The 23059-nt window shown below is 37.2% G+C and overlaps 1 protein-coding gene across 1 annotated transcript in view; it reads left to right on the top strand.

The window, feature by feature from the left end:
* The window catches only part of grm2a (glutamate receptor, metabotropic 2a), a 69824-nt gene extending 52305 nt beyond the window's left edge, over positions 1 to 17519 (top strand). The window contains exons 3-6 of the mRNA XM_007253268.4: positions 1204 to 2041; positions 6324 to 7384; positions 15397 to 15574; positions 17011 to 17519. Coding sequence (XP_007253330.2) covers positions 1204 to 2041; positions 6324 to 7384; positions 15397 to 15574; positions 17011 to 17084 — 2151 coding nt within the window. The 3' untranslated portion in view covers positions 17085 to 17519. The remainder of the gene's footprint in view (positions 1 to 1203; positions 2042 to 6323; positions 7385 to 15396; positions 15575 to 17010) is intronic.
* The last annotated feature ends 5540 nt before the right edge of the window (positions 17520 to 23059 follow it).

A 23059-nucleotide genomic window follows, 5' to 3' on the forward strand; every position in this document is an offset into this window, starting at 1 on the left:
GATACTAACTAGGTTGTAAATGCCTTAAAATCATTAATAATCATTTATAACAAATACGTAGAAAGGGCAACAATGACCTTTTGTTTGTCAAATAGTGAACTCACAGCCATCTATATTGTTGCCCTTTCTACGTGTGTGTTATATCTGATTATTAATGATTTTTAAGGCATTTACAACCTAATTAATAACCATTAATAAACGAATTGTAAACCATTTATAAACTCTTTATAAAGGTAGTCTTATTTTAAAGTGGTACCAAATTCACACCATATGACATGTATCACATGTACATGCATAACTTGCTATAATTTAGTTATACATTATTCTCCACTATGTTACTCTATCTGATCATGTTTTCTTATCTGTTGTCTATAATCTGTTGTGGTATCCAGTGCCATCCAGAGAAGGATTGCTTCTCCAAAGTTTTTTTTTCTTGCTCCTGTCACCTATGGCCTCCTCAAAAGACCTGGATCTCCGTAAAGCTTCTATGTGACAATGCCCTTTGTGAAATCGCTCTATAAATATATTTTATTTGAATTTAATGAACAATGGGTATAAATACAGAGGAACACAAAGTGGGACTTCCTAATACCCTTGAGCTGTATAGTAGCAAGTATATTAGCAAAGTCATTCAAAAAACTACCAAAAAGGACAACTTTAGAAAAGTAAACTAACTTTTCAGTGGAAGTCAGTGTAAGATGAGTTCCAAGTCATTTTGAAGCATTTCTATTGGTCCATTTATCATGAAATCTTTAAACAATGTAAAGGACAACTGCCAGATCCAATTCAGGTTGTATAAAACAACGTGTGGAAAATGGAAAACGAGGCTAAATTCTCTGTGTGAAATGATTTAATGTGAATATGAATCGCTTAAGCAATAACACTTTTCCTCCCAGTGCTGAAAAGCATCATATAAATGTTACTGTAGAAGAAAATATTCACATAAAAAAATCTAAGTAGATGTTCAGTTTAATTACAATTTTATGGAGTGTGTAATGGAGCTTATAAACTGCTTAAATGTTTATATTTTTTGGTTTAGCTGAACAGTATTTTGGGTTTGAACAATATGGGGAAAACTAATAAAGGTCGACATAAATGTAAGAAACACTGTACAACCCTTTTTCTGTTTTGGTTCTGTAGAAGATTATTATACGTCTTCATTTCATGCTCTGACCTTTAATATCCTTGTGTGTTTTCTTGCAGGTGGCAAATCTCTTGCGACTGTTCCAGATTCCTCAGATCAGCTATGCTTCAACTAGCGCTAAGCTTAGCGATAAGTCACGCTATGACTACTTTGCTCGGACAGTTCCGCCAGACTTCTACCAGGCCAAGGCCATAGCTGAGATCCTGCGCTACTTTAACTGGACATACGTTTCCACTGTAGCTTCAGAGGGGGACTATGGAGAGACTGGGATCGATGCTTTTCAGCAGGAGGCCAGGGCTTTGCAAATCTGCATCGCAACATCTGCGAAGGTTAGCCGCTCCATGGACCTCCACAGTTACGATCAGGTGATCAGGTCACTGTTACAGAAATCCAATGCAAAAGTGGTGATCCTGTTCACCAGAAGCGAGGATGCCAGGGAGCTCCTAGTTGCAGCCAAGCGTATGAATGTCTCCTTCATCTGGGTGGCCAGCGACGGCTGGGGGGCGCAGGAGAGCGTGGTGAGGGGCAGTGAATCGGTTGCAGATGGAGCGTTTACCATTGAACTTGCTTCGTACCCAATCCCTGAGTTTGCTGACTACTTCCTGGGCCTAAATCCGTACAACAACACACGCAACCCCTGGTTCCGAGAGTTCTGGGAAAACCATTTTCAGTGTAGCCTGCATGACATCCACTGTGGGAAGCATTCACTCCGAGATGGCAAGTTTGAGCCAGAATCCAAGATCATGTTCGTGGTAAATGCTGTGTATGCAATGGCCCATGCGATGCACAACATGAGACAAGCAGTGTGTCTGAACACCACCAAAATCTGCAGTGCCATGAAGCCACCGAACGGAAAGAAGTTCTATAAAGACTACATCCTGAAGTTAAAGTTTGATGGTGAGTGATCACCATCACTATCAATCACTACTATGATGTTTGGTTTGATCTGATCTGATGTCCAGGCTGATTATTATCTTTTTTATGAAGTGTTTTATGTTAAAAGCATACCATATTTTTTGCACTGTAAAATCTAAAGTGCACCTAAAACCTTTTCATTTTGCCAAAAATTGTCAGTGCGCCTTATAATCAGGTGCGCCTTCTGTATGAACAGTAAAGCCACTATGCTGAAGTACAGCATTATAAAAGAGTTAGAGTTTAGTTCTCTAGCAGTATTAGCATTAGCTGCTAACCGTCTTTGGCCATCCAGATGTGAGAATTATTAGCCTGTAGCCTGCTGATAACCCCGGAACACTCAGGGTTCCTCAGTGTAGCTCTGTCAGGTGGCATTAGCTGCTAAACGCTAGCGGTTATCCTCTAATGCAAATGCTTTAGTGGAAATCTGTAAATCTAAGCTTACTGTAAATAAACGGAAGCACTTCACTCACCCAAATAAACAGTTTTTAGAAGAAAAATTTGTGTAGATTAACATCCTGCACTTTTATTACAGTTTTGTTTACTTAGCTTGTCTTAGCTTAGCTTTACAGATCTGCTGAATTTAGAAGGAAAACTTGGCGACACCCCTATTCCTACTGCTAGTTACTAGTTACTAGTGTAGCATAAAATGTGCCTTTTAATCCAGTGCACTTTATGTATGACAATAGACCAGAAAATATACGATTATTGAGAGTGCACCTTATAATCTGGTTCGCCTTATAGTGTGAAAAATACGGTATCATCATGTAAACACGATAATTTCTTCTTATGTTATAAGTGAATGTGCTGAACAAAAAAGAGATTTTTTTTTTTTTGAGATTATGGGTCGCAGACCTCCAGATCTCCATTAGTCACAAAATATAAACCAAATACATTGAACAGAAAATGTTCATTTGTTCAATTTCATATGGTCCTCTGACATGAAGAACCTATATATAAAAGAGCTGCAGTTGCTACATAATTCAGCCAACATGTAAGAAAATACATGATATTCAAGCTGACAGTCTGCGCTTCAGCACCAGAGTCCATGTTTCATTTCAGATCTGATGTTAGCAGAATACAGCTCTTTGTCCAGTATCACTGTCTACTTACTTACAGACAGTATGCGTTACTCACAGTATGCATGATGTAAAATACACTGCCTGGCCCAAATAAATAGGTCACACACTCCAATATTTTGTAGGACCGCCTTTATCTTTGATTGCTGCACGCATTCACTGTGACATTGTTTCAATAATCTTCTGCAAAGTCACAAGATTTATTTCAATCCAGTGTTTCATTAAACACTTCACCAAGATCTTGCAGCATTGATGATGGTAGAGTCAGACCTCTGCACAAAGTCTTCTTCAGCACATCCCAAAGATTCTCAATGGGGTTAAGGTCTGGAATCTGTGGTGAACAATCCATGTGTGAAAATGATGATCTCATGCTGCCTGAATCACTCTTTCACAATTCCAGCACCATGAATCCTGGCATTGTCATCTTGGAATATGCCTGTATAATCAGGGAAGAAAAAATCCATTGATGGATTAACTTGATCTATATTCAGTATATTCAGGTAGTCAGCTGACCTCATTCTTTCAGCACATACTGTTGCTGAACCTAAACCTGACCAAGTGCAGCATCAACACCACATCATTTACATACCTAAATCCAGGTGGAGCATAGTTTCTCATTTTAGAAGAGATGATATGTTCTGTTAATCACATTATTGTCACATAATAAATCATTGTTTTTTTTAGCTCCTCACTGTGAGTAAAGGAAGCAACAAAACACATTCAACATTAAGCTGTCAGAAATGATTGTTCATGCAGAAACATTGTGTGTGGAGAGTTTTGAGCTTTATTTAGATTGTTTTCGCTGTACAGTAAAGTCGAAGGAGTGCTGTTGTGAATCATATTGGAACACAGACACTTGATCAGCTCAGACTGCTCAGCTTAGTCACACTGCTGACAGTGCAAGAGGATTTTCATCTTCAGTGTAAATAATACAATGGGACGTCATTCTTCAGGCGGCCCTTTGTAGTGTTTATTTGGTAACACTTTAGGTAAAGGGTATCTATCTTTTAAGAGCTTAATAACTCATCCTTAATCATTGGATAATGTATTTATAGAGCATTATTACCATAATGAAGGGCTTATGCCAGTACTCACAATGTTGCATGCAGCATTTTATGAATCATATGTGATTGTATTGGTGGTAAATATTATTTTTAAAACTTTATAGAAATGGTGAATTTGCTTAATTGATGAACAGTATGAAAGGAAGATAATAAAGTACACATAGAAACAGAAGGACTACAGTCTGTATTAATAGAACTACAAAGTGTCCCTGCATGCTCAGTGGAGCTGAAAAAAAGGACAGTTAGTGTAGAAAGTAGAGGGTGGTGGTAATGTTATGGCTGATTGGTGTATATCTAAGGAAGCTGGGAGGTTTTACATGGACTAAAATCTGAGTTTTAACAGTATAGATCAGGGCTTTTAACCTTTTTAACTGTGCAGCCCCCCTTGTAGACTCTTAGTCTTAGACTTAGTAGGGTTTAGAAACAGTCGCAAATCAGCAAATCATCTTCCATGTTGAGACGGGCTCTAAATTTGTTTTTTAGACATGTAAGTGCAGAAGAAGTGCTGGGAACTCTGTTAATAGTGAAATCCAGAAATCAGGTAGAGAGTTTTCTGTTAACTTCTGTTTTAGGGCTCCATCAGGGCTGCAAAAATACATATTCCAAGTACTATTCGTCATATTTTCTCACTTTCCTATTTTTTTATTTTTTTTATTTTTCGTTTTTGGAAGCGGGCATTGTGCATCTCTACTTCCAGTTCAGCCTTCTAAAAACACTCTATTTTAATCCAGCCTGGACTTGCAGAGAACCTGAATCAAAAATTGAGATCGAAGACTCGAGTAGAACAGTGAATGAGTCATTTTGAATCACTGAAAGAAAACTTTATAAAAAGCGACCTATTTTCAGCATGCGGTACCCTGAAAAAAGCCTGCGAATGAGTCAGCTTGATTCAGTAAAGTCTGATTCATCACAAATCTAGCTGAGGAAATGCAACCCCCCTGGAATAACACCTCCAGGTGAAGAAACCCTGGTATAGATGAATATGGGCTCATAACTTGGCAAAAAACAGGGCACTGTTGCTCTTCTTATGTTGTAAGTGTTTATGAAGTGTTGTTTATCAATAATTGTACATTATTAATAAACTGCAATTAAACATTTAAAAAGATTAGTTTAATCTTAAAGCACCTATTAAACAGATTTACTATTATCATTTTTCTATCTTTACAAGCTAATAAAGCAGATTATGATTTTGAAATACACTCATCACCAAAAACCATTACATGTTTAGAAGATCTGGTGTCATGGTGTGGGCTGCAATTTTGTATGATGCCACCTTTGGTCTTCATTACAGACACTTTGACAGCCTTACATTACATTAATAAGATAGATAATGGCCTGCAACCGGTGGCTTTACCATTTTAAACAGACACTCCAGTGCACTATTCCCACAGGACAATGCTGGTCCACATGGCCAACCACCTTGGCAGACCCATCTAAGTGTGCGATGCTATCAACACTACCATGAAATCAGAAAAGGAATAGTTCAGGATGCATGTGATGGATTTTCACAGGACACCATTAGGAAATTCTTCAACTACTACTTCTGTATTTGTTTGAATCATTTCTTGTTTCTGGTAACCTTTATTTTCCTTCCAAACATCACTGACACTTCCTCCTGTGTGCAAATATTTGTAATGCTCAGTGTGATAAATATTTAAATCAAGTGAAAAATATGGTAAATGGTGTTCCAGGATGAGGGTAGAGGAAACTGGGACTCTACCAGGAAAATCAGGAATGCCATGTATCCAGTCAACAGGATAACAGAAGAAAACCCTGTCCGTGTCACAAAACCAAATTTAATTCCAGCATTTCTTGCCATCTTAAAGTGGTCTATTTTTGATGTTCTATCAAGAGCTGCGAAATCACATCAAAGAAACAAGGCAGACTTGTGAATCAACCTCCTGGCCTCAATTATGTAAATGCATGGTTTGCACCTGTGCCCAATGCATCTACAACCTTGACAAGTGAGGCTTTTGAGATTGTAAGCAAAGGAGGGGAGCTGTTACATGAGGATGCATTGGATTCTGCCTATGCATTGGATATTGCCTTTTAAAAGGGATATATTTGGGTTTTCTCTGGTGATTAATATCTTTTAACTTAACTTTCTGCCTTTTGTGTCTACAGCACCGTTCCGGCCAGCTGATACGGAGAACACTGTTCATTTTGATGCTTATGGGGACAGTTTGGGCCGTTACAACATTTTCCACTACCACAAAGAGGACGACGGGTATGTTTACCGCAAGGTGGGTTATTGGGCCCAGACTTTAGACCTCAACACTAGTCTGATACCTTGGGACCAAATGGTACCTACCTCTCAGTGCAGCGACCCCTGCAGGAAGAATGAGATTAAGAGCATGCAGCCTGGGGATGTCTGCTGCTGGATCTGTATTCCATGCCAGCCCTATCAGTACCTCCTGGATGAATTCACTTGTGCAGACTGCAGCTTTGGACAGTGGCCCAATGCCAACCTGACTGGCTGCTACAATTTGCCTGAGGAGTACATCCACTGGGAGGACGCGTGGGCCATCGGACCAGTCACGATTGCGTGTTTGGGGATCCTCTGCACTCTGTTTGTGATTGGTCTTTTTCTAAAGAACAATGAGACGCCAGTGGTAAAAGCTAGTGGACGGGAACTTTCCTATATTTTACTCCTAGGAGTGCTCCTCTGTTACTGCATAACCTTCATCTACATCACCAAACCTTCAGCTGTAGTGTGTACCTTACGTCGGCTTGGGCTGGGGACTTCCTTTGCTGTTTGCTACTCAGCACTTCTGACCAAGACCAATCGAATCGCCCGAATCTTCAACGGTGTCAAAGATGGTGCTCAGCGGCCAAGGTTCATAAGTCCGGCTTCACAAGTAGCCATTTGTGCTGCTCTCATTTCCTTCCAGCTCTTGGTGGTGGTGGTCTGGCTCTTGGTGGAGGCGCCAGGAGTGAGGAAGGAGGTCAGCCCTGAGAGACGAGACATAGTCAGGCTGAAGTGCAACAGCAAGGACTCCAGCATGCTGATGTCCCTGACCTACAACTGCATCCTCATTATCCTCTGCACCTTCTACGCCTTCAAGACCAGGAAGTGCCCCGAAAACTTCAACGAGGCAAAGTTCATCGGCTTCACCATGTACACCACCTGCATCATCTGGTTGGCCTTCCAGCCCATCTTCTATGTCACAGCCAGCGATTACAGGGTAAGCTGCTTTGTGTTGTGTTGTACTGATTCATTATTCATGACAGTGTTGTTTGGAATTTCAGCAAAAAGTTATGGATTAAGAGCACAGCAAAATTGCTCTCAAAGCAGCCCTGAGGTAAACAAAGGCTGTGCTTAGATCAATGGGCTAATTTTTCTGCATACAGTGCTCTCTGGAATTGTTGGCTCCATCAGTAAAAATCAGCACAAAGTCTATGAAAAATCTTTTTTTGTCTTTGTTGTTTGTCTTACACTGAACATATGAGGGAACTCATAAAATAAAAGAAAATCTGAAAAGCAGCTTAGTTACTTGCTCCCCATTTTGTACTTTGTGTGCTCCCAATTGCCACCATAAGAGCATAGTCTTCTCTTTCTGAAAGATATAAAAAGGCCTGGAGAAAATCCTCCCTACAAATCTCCCAAAATCCTTCAGAGTCTCTGGGTTTCACTTGTGTACTCACCAGCTCACCTCAGAGCCCAAATCTGTGGTCAGTCAACCATTTGGAGGTGTGCTTTAGTTCATTGTACTGGGAGAAGGTTTAGACAGTCTCAGACAACCATTAGGGACAGATGAGATTTATTTATTTATTCTAAGAAATCTAGTGGTATTTGGTAATGTTCAAGGTGCCATTTATCAAGATTACCAGAGCCTTTAGAAGAACAATAGCCCTACAACATATTACATGTACTGGTATACTTTACAGAAAAAATAAGATTTTATGAAGATTTTTATGTCAAACCTGACTCCAGTGTTTGTTTTCATCTGATAATAAAATCTGGTTCTATATAAAGGTCAAGCAATGGTTCGTCCAGGTAGATCTTGTAGATTGTTGGTCTAGAGGTTTGATGATGTTGGATATATTGGATATCACAGTACTCTCAACATGACCAACATCATGGAGTCATTAGAGTCATTTACAGTAGGTAAACTGATCAGTATGTTATACTTGACAATGCAAATATAAAACCTAATGGCAAACCATTGAATGAATTATCAGAGTTTGAGCGAGGCCTGATAGTAGTAGCCAGATGAGTGATTGTTCTATTTCCAAATTTGTGTGGAACATTGTTTAACATGGTGCAGACAGCACAGTGTTGTAATGATTGCGACCGGAGAAGTCTGACTAGAGTTGTCTGTTAAAACAGACAAGCAATGCTGTCAGAAATCACCATTACATTCAATGCAGGAGGCCCTAAACATACACAAACATACCCAAAACACATAACTGCAGGTCAGTGCAGTGTTCATTAGCTTCCAAGGGTCATAACAAAAATTCACAGGATATGATACTGGTTCCGTGATGATTTTTCCAGACATGAATATAATCTAGTGTGAATTCATTTATAGGGTGCTTTCACACAAGGCGTGGCGTGGACAAAGTGGGTGGGACTGGACGTGCTGGATGTCCATCTGGATACAGTTACTTCAGGACAAGCACGTTCGTTTGGCGAATTTGAACTAACATAGGGTACTGTGCCTGAAGACGCCTGCTCAGCTTCCTGTAATTGGTCCGAAAGTTCGAACCATCCAGAAAAGCGCTTTCACACTGCAGGCGAACCGGACCATGGTTCAGAAGATTCGGACCGAGGCCACGTCTCTTGATCGGACCAAAATCTGGTCCTTTGGTCCGGACCGTGGTTCGCGGCCTCTTTCACACCTGCTACTTTGGTTCGGACCAAACTGAAAAGTCGGAAAGTCCGGACCAAACGAGGCAGATGTGAAAGCACAAAAAGCATATCATGTTATCATTCAAACCATACTTTTATGTTATCACATGTCATGTTGCTACCAACAAAGCCTTTAACGAGATGTTGAATACTTTTTTTTATCAAATATGTTGGAGGGTCATCTGTCCAGAACATTTAATCAGTTTTTTAATATCTTTAACTATTGTTAATACAATTCATTGTCCAATTTCTGGAATGACTTTTCATATTCATATTTTAATTTCTTCGAGGACAAAAAGTCCTGAGTTTTTCAGATGGTCTGCTCTGAGAATTTAATTTACAGTTACTCAACTCACTCTGCAGACAATGACATTGTGATACATCTCATTTCTAATTGAAAAAACTCAAGATGATGTGCACCTCTTGCAGCTTCTTGAACAGATTCTGCTTTTCTTTGCTGTATTTTCTGCATCTGTATGTGATTCAGTGACTTTGCCTTATTGCCACTACCTGCCGATTCAGATGACAGATAGAAAAATCTCTTTGATCGACTGTCTATAGTGATGATAAAAGGAGCAGGCCTCGTTTCATGTGGCTGAAAAGCCGCTCAATAGAGAAGAAAGGGAGAGGGAGATGATATCCTGGCAGATGATTGCACTGGAAACAGTGAATGGAATATTTCTGAAGCTCCTTCAGTCAAGTGCTTAATGACAAATACCTTTAGATAAATGGTTATATAATCATACAGTGCTTTTGGCCTATGATTATTACAGGCTTTTGCATTTGACAATGACAGATGTTTGTGTGTGTGTGTTGGTATGTGGGTGTGTTTAATAATGGATACAGTATATTTGAATAGTCCATTGACTAGATGATTTGTAGATTTTACTTGTCATGTTTCTGTGTTGAATCACTTGTGGTTAAAAAATAATACAAGGAGTCAGAAATTGTGCACAACTTCTGCATTTTCTTTGCTGTTGCCATGGACTTTCTGTTCTTCATATTGAGAAGAAGCCTCATCTTTCACTCTGTTCTTTAACTTTTCTCGTGAGAGTCCTCAGATCTTCTTGATTTTCTGATGTGAGTGTTGTGTTATCCTCAAATCAAAGCTTATTGATGTTTCTCCCTCCAATCCTTAACCCTTCATCTTTCTTTACGTTCAACCTACTTATCTTATATTATATGTTCATGATACAGGTTGAACAAGTGTGCTGATGATATTAGGTCTTTGCAGTCTTCTTTTTTTGGTGTGAAACCAGTCTGTTAGTCTTTTATGTGTTATGATTGTTGTTTGTTGATTAGTGAAGAGCTTAAGCTAAAAGTAAATGTTTGTTTTATTAAGCATTTAAAGCAGCAATATGCAAGAACGGTGCATTTCCAGCTCCTGGGATTCACATTTTAAGCAACCATAAATCACTTCTTCACACTCATTTTAGAAGCTGAGAGATACAGAACCACCATCTGATGTGAAATACTTATGTGGACTGATGTGGTAGAGTAATATTACAGGATTTGTCCTGAATATTACTTGTTTATGCTTCACCAAAGTTATATAGTGCAGTAGCCAGCATTCTGACCCCAGAGCAGCAATATCAATGCTGCTATACTTTTTTATTAAAAGCTGCTATTTTAAGGTAAATTCTAAATAAAGCTGCTTTGACATACGTTTATCTAAATATCTAGTAAATTAACCTTAACTTTAAAACCTAAACCTAGCTTTACCTGATCCTAGAATCCAATATTAACATCAGTAGAGTATCTATTGAACTAATCCTAAATTGTTAAAGGAGAACTCTGGTGTAAAAAGGACTTTTGGTGTAGTAAAACATAATAAAAAGAACCTACTTTTGATGAATAGCACACCTCTGTTCTCCGTAGCATTCTGAGATCCAGAAATTTTTACAGTTTTTGCAGACACCCTTCAGACTGGGTGACACAGGACACAGAATTTGCTCCCAAAAAATAGCTTTTTCCACTGTAATCCAACTCAAGGTAGCTCCACACCTCCTTGCTAGTATCTGGAGAGCCCTGACATTTAAAACAAGGCATTATTAACTTAAAAAGTGCAAAAGAAGCTTATTAAAAACACTGTTTACATCCCATAGCACTAGCTTAAGCTTCAAGTGCCACCATTACTGAACTAAAAATAACATAGACATATATATAGATTCTAGCAAGGAGGTGTGGAGCTACTTTGAGCTGGATAATGGTGGAAAAAGCGATTTATTGGGGCAAATTATGCCCCGTGTCACCCAGTCTGAAGGGTGTTTGAACAAACTGTTAAAATTTCTGAATCTCGGAAGGCTGTGGGAGAACGGAGGTGTGCTGTTCGTCAAAGATAAATACTTTTTATCATGTTTTACTACAACAAAAGACCAATTTACACCGGAGGTCTCCTTTAACTTAGTGTCTTCTTGAGCAGCATGATCAACAGATAGTGGGCTCTGCACAGTGATTGTCTTTCTGCCATCAGTCCAGGCTTTGATATATTAAATATACTTTATGTTCTATGTTTGACTGTGTGAGTAAGCCAGTACTGGAACCTTAGGACAGAGAGGATCATCCTGTACACTGCCAAAACGTCTGGACATATATATATATGTCCATATATATATATATGTATAACAGCAGGTCATGAAATGTGCTGGCAAGATTATAGCTGACCCCTCTCATGGTGGACATCACCTCTTTCAACCACTTTCTTCAGGTGGAGAACTCCATCAGCTAACAGTTTTTTCCCCAGAGCTGTGACGCTCATCAGCTGCAGTGACTCACACTTTAAATGGAACTTTATTCCCCCCCCCCCACACACCCCTTACTGCGACCTGGAACCTCACTCTATGCCATAAGTGCACCTTTACATAACTGTACGGGTGTTCATTCTGTTATATACCGCTAATCAGAGTGGATATTTTTGTATAAGCTGAAAAAAACGGAACATTTTTTCATTTTTGAGTCTTTTTTAAAATCGGACTTATAGTCTAATAATGCTCACCACATACATACTATGCAGATTCTTCTTGATAGAGTACTGGTGTTTTATAAATTCAATTTTAAACTCATAAACACTAAAGAATTTGATTCATAAATATCTGATGCTGTGAGAATTGGTGAGGAGTATATTTGTTTTCAATATTTTCCTATAAGTTTATCAGTCACTACCTGTATTAGCTGTTAGTATTTATATCTGCATTAGACCAGCATTACAAATATTTATTTGAAGAAGGTTCAATCAAAGCTTTATATGACTCATCTCTCTAAGATATTAAGAATGATTTACTCCGTTCATTATATAAAGTATGGCACTTAAACATTTTAGTGCAGTACACAGATTTACAGTGTTTACATACCTTAATTAATAAAGTAATTCTGTGTAAAACGTATGATAGGTGATGGGTGTAGAGTAATGGGACATTGAGGTAATGGTGGAGATGAGGAGATTGTGGAGATGGAAGTGGAGTAATTGGGTGATGTAGAGAGTTTCATACATACAATTAGAAGATCAGTGGAAAAGTGTAAGGAAAAGGTCTGGGTTTTTTTGTGCTGGAAAAGGAAAGCTCCTGCAACAACACCTGTCACACCTTCCAATGCTTCTACTGACTTTTCCACCTTCACAAACTCCAACTCCCAGAATGCACCTCTCAATCATGTGTCTCAGCCAGCCAATCAGCACCTGATTGTTAGATCAGCTTCACCTGTGTTCTGAGTAATTACTGGGGTTTTTCCGTGTAAATAAATACTCACTCCTGTTTTTGGCTTCACAGCAAGAGAACCAGAGCAGAGAGTGTAATGGATTATGCAGTGTTTAGTGGGCTGTGAACTCATGACACATCAGTGTGAATGTTGAGTGTGAGGTGTGTTCTACGCTTCAATGTCTGTAATATTTGACTGGAAGATGGATATTAAGCCAGAGACAGACACAACTGCTAATGATTTTTTAATTATTTACATTAAAACCATCTGAAACAGCCTATAGAATTATGGTGTAAATACACGCGCACGCACACTCATTCGCACACACACTGCTGCTCGTACTTACTGAACTGGCGTGTGTCTGGTGGATTGGTTGGATTCTCTTTGATCTGTGTGTAACATGGCTGCAGGGGGGCTTATTTTCATTTCTGAAAGACAGAAAAGAGAAATGCTGCTACAGAAAAATATGGGGTTTCCCTGCTTCTTTGGCTAAAAGATTAGGCCCGTGTGTACGGGAGCAAGGTGTGCTAGAAAGACCTAAATCTAACCACTCAAACAAATCATATAAAAAGGCATATTAATACAATATTAATATCCATGATGTATAATTGTACTCCCTCTCACTTAGGGTGCTTTTATACTGAACTTGTTTGGTCCAAACCAAAACAGCAGCTGTACCATGGTCTGAACCAAGGAACCAAAATTTGGTCTGACCAAAAGAGATGGTGGAGATCAGTGTGAATCATGATCTGTAATTTGACAGTGTGAAAGCAATTTTCCAGATGGTTTGGACTTTCGGACCAATTTTAGGAACTGAGAAAGGCTAACCTTCGCCCAGTAAACAATAGAAGAAGAAAAAGAACTGCGGTTGTACCGAAATCCAACTCCCCTTCACGTGTACATGCATCATGGAGTAGTATGGGTGCCAATGCTTATACTTGTGATGCCTCTATCTACTTTAACTGTAGATCAGCCTAAATAGAAGGAATACAAGTATAATCTGCTACATACATTTTACTGCATGATGTGAGTGCACACGAAGGGAAGTCAGATTCGGTAGAACACCTGGAAAAGCAACTTGCTGAACATACAACATTCTGTAAACAAATTGAAAACCTTCTACTGTATATCCAAAATTGCAACTTTCCAAAAAATAGGGGGAACCTCTTACCTTTTACTTTAATTCAGCATAAAAAATCTATTGTTTTTATTTTCTACCACAGTGTAAAGAACAACTGCTAGATTAAAATGATGTCATAATCATATAAAAACAACAAGGTTTTTGCCAACTGCACATAACATACTTATTGAACAATAGAAAATAGAATTTCTGGATTACAGGTTATGTTAATTGGTTCATTAATGATATATTTGTACATATGAGGATATTTGTAGCAGTTGTCAGACACCAGAGCAGAACGTTGTTGCATTTGAACCATGCTGCTGGTCACAAGTTTTCATTTCATCAGATCAAAAGCTTGTGTAGTAAAGCAGCATTCACAGAAGTAGAAAACAAGACATCATCTAAACCCGCTGGAAATGTGCCTCACATACACAGAGCAGTCAGATTGTTAAAATCTGTGGAAAGGAGAACAAGAACATTCCATGTTCAGTACTTCGCCCAACTCTGTGTTGCATTATTTAAAGCACTTTGGTTTATTGTTATGCAATGTTTCTCTTTTACTGGGTCTCCTAAACCTATTTTTGGCTAATAAAAACCAAAGCTGTGCTCTTTGTACATCTCAGACAGTGTGAAGACATGCAGTCTGAAAAAGGATTAGTTTGTGTTTTCATTTTAATATCATATTCTATTACAATTACAAATTATTCAGTAACTGTTATGAAATTGAATATTACTAAAATGTAGCTTAGAAATTACAGTAACTATTTGTAACTACAGTAAATATTTGTTTAGGTGTCAGCATTGCTGCACAGTAGAACCGTGCACCACCAGAGTCTGATCAATCATACAGAAAGTCTATTGCAGTACAAATCAAGTAGAAATAGTCATTTTTGTCTTGTGTCAGTCAGTTCACATGTCAATCATCTGCCTCTTATCTATGTTTTGTGTGAAACTGACCAATGGACTCTTAGTGAAGTCTAGTCTTCACCCTCTTGGTGTGTTGGGGCATTACAAGTAATAGGGTTGATGAGAGGGTTGGGTAATTTGTAAATTGGGGACAAAAAGGGGGGAAATGGGTAAATAAAAATGAAAAACAAATGCAATATTATTGCACTGCATTAACTTCTTGCATTGAGATTAGGTTGAAAGTTTTACAGGAAAATGTTAAATATGCACAAGGAATAAGATTAATACTATTGGTACAAACTCTAAAAGCAAACATTATCTTTGCTAACTGCAGCCAGTTTACTGATGCATAGCACTTGCTAGCTGGGAAATAATTAAAGCATTAGATCCATGCCTTTACATTAAACCATAACTAGGAGATATTTTATTCATTTAAAAATCTATATATTCAAATTCAGATGACTTATATTTAACTACTCATTTACTCTGTAATAAACACTGTAATAACTGAGTTAATGGTAATCATTAAGAATCCAAACAGTGTGTAAAATGCTCTGGGACATGCATTTCTTTTTTTGAATTAGAGCGGTTGAATCACTGTTGTTTTATCTGTGTTCCCTAAGGTCCAGACCACCACCATGTGTATCTCAGTGAGCCTGAGTGGTTCGGTGGTGCTCGGGTGCCTCTTCGCTCCCAAGATCCACATCATCCTGTTCCAGCCTCAGAAGAACGTCACCACGCTCAGAGTGGCCACCACCCGCTTCAGCGTCACCACCGGGCCCGGCTCCAGCTTCTCTCAAGGTACAGCAACACTGACCACCAGCATCATTGACCATCAGAACAGCCCCAAGCCTGTTGAATAACCAGCCGCAGCCTGCTGATTATATACTGGATATTCTAGACTATGTTTTTATACATGAAACACAAACTTTGTGTAATCTCCAAAGTGGCAAATTTACTAATGAAAGTACAAAACATTAATGTAAAGGTGTTTTTACAGGGTGTAAATGGTATTTATATAAAGTATATTATGCAGGGTTTATTCACTATCCAACTTATCCAGCTTACTTTAAGAACAATGTAACTTAAAGCCAATTTTGCAAGTGTTTCCCAAAAACCTTTCCAGTCTTCATAATATATAATGAGCTTAATTTAAAGCTATTTAAAGTAGACACTGCCTCTGTGCTGGAAAAAAGTACCAACAGTGGAAAACTAAACCACTGATTTACAAGTTATAATTTATTTTTAAAATATTTAATAAAAAAGTAGAACAACTAATAACCAATAAGTATTAAAGTACTGCTATATAACACTTGGAATTCCTACCTATGGCATATCAAACCTATTAATAGGCACACAATTATCTTTTCATGCTTTAATCTAGAGACACAGCAAACTGCAAAATGTCATTACTCAATTTTACACATTTTTGAAAATGATTAATCAGTCAGTTTGATTGGTTACAGGATTACAAGCATAGCAACCACTTTTTTTTACGCATTTCTTTATCAGAAATACATTTATCAGAAATTTTACTACTATACTAATATTACTACTACTGCCACACTGCAAAACTTCTGAAAATTAAATAATTTAAATTTAAATTTGTATATCAACGTTTTATTAAAATGTAATTTTCTGATTTCTGATTTCATGTCAATCGAAGTGATGCTGAAATAAAATACTTTAAAAAATATTTTAATTAAAAACCTTCATGTGTTGGATTGAAATGCTACCTTCCACACCATACCTAAAACGCAGATATATAGATAAAAACAGGAATATATTTAATACATATTTCAAGCTGGCAGTGGATGTGGTGTATGCAATTTAATTTTAATCCAGTTTTAAAATATATATATATTTTTTTTTATAAATTCTTATATACATAGAAGTACATTTGTGATGCATAGAACAAACATGCCACTGAGTTTTTATCAGGGAGACATTAGCAGTCTCTATGGTTTTTGTGGTGGAACTGCATGTGAACTTCTAATTATTTAGTGAGCTATGAATGAATAAGCTCTATATCATTAAAGGATGTTTTCAAGAAAAGCTTGTGATTTTAAGAATTCTAATATATTTAAGAATGTATGAGGTTACAACATTTTGGGAAACCCACCCCCAGAACACTTTATCAGACAGAGGTCTGTTGAGAAAATGATGGTAAAAGTGTGTTTAAGGCAGCTTTATGGGATTATGTTAGTAATAATATTTTTCTTCAAACTGCCTTTTAGCCTCAGCTGCCAACATGGTGCCAACAGTGTGTAACGGAAGAGAAGTAGTGGACTCAACAACGTCGTCTCTCTGAAACACAGTGAAACACAGAGTTCCGTCCAACTGCCAAAATTGGTATACAGATGAATCTTATCACTAGTCAATAAAACAGGTGTTTGCTGATATTAAGGAGGCCCCTCTCAGTAAAGGGGGCCACCTATGTTGTTCTCAACGTGCTGTGAGTACAATTTCCCCATTCTCTCTCTCTCTCTTTCTTTCTCTCTCTCTTTCTCTCTCTCTCACTCTGAGACTAGTTAGAAATGATCAGTGGGATGCCAATTAAAACTCTGTATACCACTTCTTTTTATGGAACATATGATAAAGTACTATTTGAGACATGGAGTAAAATGATAGTAAATCTGTTCAATGTATTATATACAGGATGTTTTTAAAGTAGAATTTTGGTGATTCGGGTTTGTGCTTTCTTGTAATTTATGTAAATAAAATGTGTTTTATATGAATACTGGAATCAGTGGTTGATTTGATTTATTTGTATTATGATCACCGTGCTTTCACAGGTAGTGTGTGTGTGTGTGTGTGTGTGTGTGTGTGTTGCATGGTTCCAGGTGCCTAGGGTTGTGTCTTTGCTTCCTCCACCTCCTAAAAGTACATAGTTGGCGATGTGGAATTTATTTAAATAATCTGAGAAATGTTTAAGTAATTAAATTAAACTTGCAACATTTCTTTAAATATCACTTGCTTTGCACAATAACCATTCTTTAAATTTTACATTCATGTGAATAAAATTGATTTAAATTTAGTTTAGTTTTTTATTTCACCTAACTAAAATAATTAAATGCACAAAATAAATGTTACAGGAACATTGAATGTAATTGAAGGAACCATAACTTATTTTTATATATTATTTAAAAGCTATTTTTTATTATTTTTTATTCTAAAACTATTCATTCAAATGTCTGCAGCAAGCTAGTCTGTGGAGAATGACTACACACTGTTGGTGTGTGTGTGTCAGGGCCTGGAGGAAACCCCAGCATTCAAATTGGTGGTGCCAGCAGCCAATAGAAAAGGAGTTGGCAATGGCAGCAGCCCAAACTGAGCTATTATAAGTTTCAACTCAAAGATCCTATTTGAATGTGTAAAGTGACCACAAAATGTTCATCAAATTTGTGATATTGAGTTTTATGTATAACAGATCTGGGGTTTACAGTGTAGGTGTGAGTGGGTGGTATCCTGCTGTTTACTGACATCCAATCCAGTGGAATCCCTGTGGTTTGCATCAAATGTATCCAGGTAGAAATTGGACACATCGCAGCCCTGGCCAAGAAAAAGAAGCAGATGAAAATAACGATGAAGTAGAAAGAAGGATGGGTGATTTATAAGCACACTGAATGTAAAGAAGCAGATAAAGGACTGAAGGTCGCTAGTTCAATACTCTGAACAGGGAGAAAGCAAAGAAACAGCCCTCCCACCTCAATTCACACCTCTGGAAGGACCCAATCTCCAACTGCTCCCCAGGCCCACCACCCTAGGTGTGTGCGTGTGTTCCCTGCCACAGATGCTTTAAATGCAAAGGCTAAATCCTGTATATTGCTGCTAAATGGCTATAAAGTGTGCTCTTAATTATTAAATGACTTTAATAATTATGTGCCTTTGATTTTCTGAGAACATTTAGCCGTTAAGAGCCTGGAGCTTTGTATATTTGTTCAAAATAACTGAGCAGCTCAAGTATGCTTTTTCTAAGTGTGATAACATGGTCACATGACATCTGCAAATATTTTAAGGTCAAAATTCCACTGTAACACATGACACATACTGTATATCACCAAGTGCAATTTTGGGTTAAGAAAGTATTCAAAATTACTGTATAGAAAGCAAAATTGAGTGCTGAAATAAGATTCTTTAAGTTAATTTCAACTCTTTTCCAGTGTTTAAATAGATACACACTCTTTGGATTTAAATCAACACTTTCACAATTGTTAAACATTTAACATCTTGCCAAAGATCCCTTTCAACCCACCGTTGTATCTATTTAACTCCATAAATTGTTTAGCTCTTACTGACAAGATAAATGACAAGATAACTGACAAATTGGGTAACGCATCCTAGGATTCATAGGATTAATATGACTAACAATTGCTCATTCAGGGAAGATTAGATAGTTTTTTGGTTCCTAATACTGGATGAAACATCCCAGTTTCTCCTACTGCAGTGCGGTTCTCAGTGCATAAGAAAATGGTAACTTGCTCTTATAGCTTACAACACTGTGGCCAAACAAACAACCATTATATAAGATGTTCCTGATTACCTGATGAAGGAAGGCCCTGATGGGCAAGACTGCACACTGATGGTGAGTTAGGGTTGAGGGGGAACACGCCCATTATGCAAAAAAAATTATGCCAGGAGTCAACAAGAAAATTACATTTAGTGTAATGTAAGAAGTGTTATGGAGACTTTACATTATTTCTTTGTGTCAATTTTGATAATATTTACTGAAATTAATATGACTAAAATGTTAATTTGTTGCTTCAAATATATTGATTTTATAGTTTTTTTTATTTAGGTAACAGGATGGGGTCAAATTCTCGTTGTCTCCAACCAAAGAAAAAGTGGGAAAAGTTTAATTAAACCGCTAAGCCTGCATCTCCTCATTTTCAGTTAGTTCACTTCTTTTATTTTAGTATTTGCAAGGATTTTCTTCCAGCAATGACAAACTATCATGAACTACTTGAGTACATTATTAGCATTTCTATTTCGGAATAGCTTTTCAAGGTGTTAACTTTCAGTGAGACCAAATAAAAAAAGAATAAGTCCTGACCTGCATGCTAAACCTCACATTTATGGGGGCTCCGTCCATATTTCCAAACCATCTGCTCTGCATTCTGACCAAACACACTAAAGACACCTCATGAATAAACAAACACACACCAGAGCTCCCATCAATCACCAGAGGAAAAACCTTCCACAAACACACAGGTGAAGACTGGAGAATGAAGAGTGGGGCGGCCATACTGTTTCAGCTGCTGTACACTATTTCCATCTAGTGGACACTGAGGCTAATAGCTCCTCAGAGTAATGGTGGAAATAAAAAATCTAATACAATGTAATATAATAAAAAAATATAATATATATCTCAACACATGGTATTGCAGCACTAAAGTTAACGAGGAAAAGTAAAAGCATGTTTTTAAAAACTAATTTATGTGATTTTAGAAATTAAAAGGGCTTCCAATAAAAAAAGCAATTAATTTTTTTTTTTTCGGACATTAGAGTCTACATTACAGACAGCATTCATATATTTTCTTATAGTCCTATATTTTTCTCCTCAGTGGAAAAAAATCAGATCTGAAAGGGTTAATGATGGATCTGCCTTTTGCACAAGCAGATCACTCTCTGTTCCAGCAGCAGTCAGATGAGAATAGTAAATTGGTTATCTATTGTTTCCATTTATTGCAACTGCTGACCCTATAATTGAGCACAAGATAAGGTGACCTGTATAATGTACAACCTGTGCAGCTCATTTACACTCTCTATATGCAGTCATTACGTCTGCATATCTACAAATCTTATCTTCACAGACTTTTACTCCAACCAAGCAAGAGCACACCTTACACTACTCATTACATAAGTACAAAGAATGTACTTAAAAGAAACTTTGACTGTTGCATCACATATGCCTTACACGTGTGTACATGTTAAATGATATACTTACTGCAAAAGGAAATAAACCAAATACAAGACAAACAGCTAAATCTATTTACTAGTATGTCACCAGTGTTGCACTAGGATATATCATATCCCTACACTGAACTTGGTCCTACTGAAAGTAAGAGATTAAAAAAAGATCAGATTTTTTGGTTGGTTTAACACTAAACTCAAGGTTCTTCAATCCTGGTCCTGGCAGTGCACAACTTGGTATGAGCTCTGTTATGATGCTTTAATTACAGCAATGAATGCACAGAAAATTAAACTAAAATTACACATCTGTCTCATTAAAGGAGACACCCCCAAGCCCTTGATATACTGTAGGTAACACAGGTATACAATAAAAAAATCACAATATAAAATAAATCTTGTAAATACAGTAACACTTAAAAGTGTCATTTACCTCTTCTCATTCAATGTGTTTTATTATGATTTTTTTTTTATAATTGTATATTCAATATTGAAGGCATTAAAGCTATACAGGAACACATGACATTATTTTGTTAAAAAAAAAAAACTACTAAACTCTTGGTATTTTAATCTCAGTGTCTTTGTGAGGTAGAGTGAGCTGGAGTAGATTTTTTAGCATTTTGAAGGAGTTCCTGGAGGTGTTGAACAATAGTTGCTGAGATTGTGGAGGACAAACACTTTTTTGTTTACTGTGTAATTCCATCTGTGTCCCTTAATTGTTTTCATATGTTTAATATTAATATTAATATATTTAATATTAATCTACAATGTAGAAAATAAATTAAATAAAGAAATAAAGAAAAACACTGAATAATATGATGTGTCCAATCTTTTGGTATTGTATATGTGTATGTGTTATGAGTAAATGTGTTTAGAATTAATAGTACAGTATCTTACAATATATTACAGTACAGTATACAGTACAGCAGCTAGCTTACCAATTCCAAAAATAGAGCTTGGAGGTTCAACCAGCTTAACCAGTATTTTCTCAGCTGGGCCCACCCATACCTGATATACTGTATTCAAAACTTGCAATAAAATAATCAACAAATAATCATGAACTTAAGACTACCCAAAGCAGACAGAAAAAAAAAACTGATCACCTGATTCTTCTGATAATTATTCCTTCTCAATTATTTCCTTTGTTAAAGATCTTGCTGAAAAAAACAATTAATTTTACTCAAAATAGTTGGTGGAACTGATTACATATTAAACTTGACAGTAATTAAATAGCTAAATTAAGTATACAAAATCTAGGTTTTATAAGTAATTTTAAGTTACACTTACTTATTTTAAGTTAAAGAACCCCCTTAGTAAATAATACACCTGTTGTATTCTTAGCGTAAACAAAATAGATTTTCAAAATAGATTTGAATTTAGTTTTATTTTATCTTTGAAAAATACACACATTAAAAATACTCAAATAACATTAGATAGACAAAGAGAACACTGCAGCGTATGGAGAGGAATTAGTGTTAAATTGAAAAGGAAACACTACTGTATAAACACTAAATTCAGCATTGTATTACACTGTGTGGCACTGCAATTGTTTAAAAGCAATCATAATAAACAGGACTGCATTTCGTCTAGGAGCAGCACAGAAATGCAATTACTGTCCATTTAAAATACACTACTGAAATTGGGGCGTGGCTGAGAAACCAGTCAGAATAAAACTCAACAAAGGGAAGCATCACATCAAAAAATTATCCAAACACACCCACACCATCCCACATCATGTAGAAGCTCGGAACGCTTCCACACCCGGCACGGTCTGCACCAGCGAACCCCAGTCAACTGACCAGACTAATCACACCTGGGCTCAAAATCAGCGTTCACGCTGGACCAAACATACAGAAGCACTGGGGAAATGCACCGAGGCTTTGGAAAAAAGGCAGGTGAAAACGCCTACTGACTTGAGCTGATTACATTTTAAGTGCAATTCTGACACAAATTCAGTGTTTGGTTTTGAAAATGTAAATTCTTGAGTATTGTTTTTCAATAAAGAGCTCAAGCTCAGTGAAATGTAATGTAATAGTGGTCTTAATTTTGGCACATATTCTGCTTGTTAGTGTGTAAAAGCAATGCACTATGTGGATTGCATTTACATTTTTCCACGGTAGTGTTTGCTTTTCACTTTGGCACTAATTCCTCTCCATAGCAGCGTGAACATAATAGCGCAAAGCCCAAGCCAACCAGATCTAAGCAAATCAATTATAATTATAACACACCTAAATCAAAATAGTTGAGTAATGTTTAAAAAAAAAAATCCAAATTTGACCTAAAACAGTAAAAAAAATGTATTTGAGTTTAAGTACCCTGTGGGTTTACAGTGCAGTAAAGCCAGGCATTGTCTGTTGCCAGGCATGTTCAGTGTAA

The sequence above is a fragment of the Astyanax mexicanus genome, chromosome 5 (genome assembly GCF_023375975.1).
Source record: "Astyanax mexicanus isolate ESR-SI-001 chromosome 5, AstMex3_surface, whole genome shotgun sequence".
NCBI lineage: Eukaryota > Metazoa > Chordata > Actinopteri > Characiformes > Acestrorhamphidae > Astyanax > Astyanax mexicanus.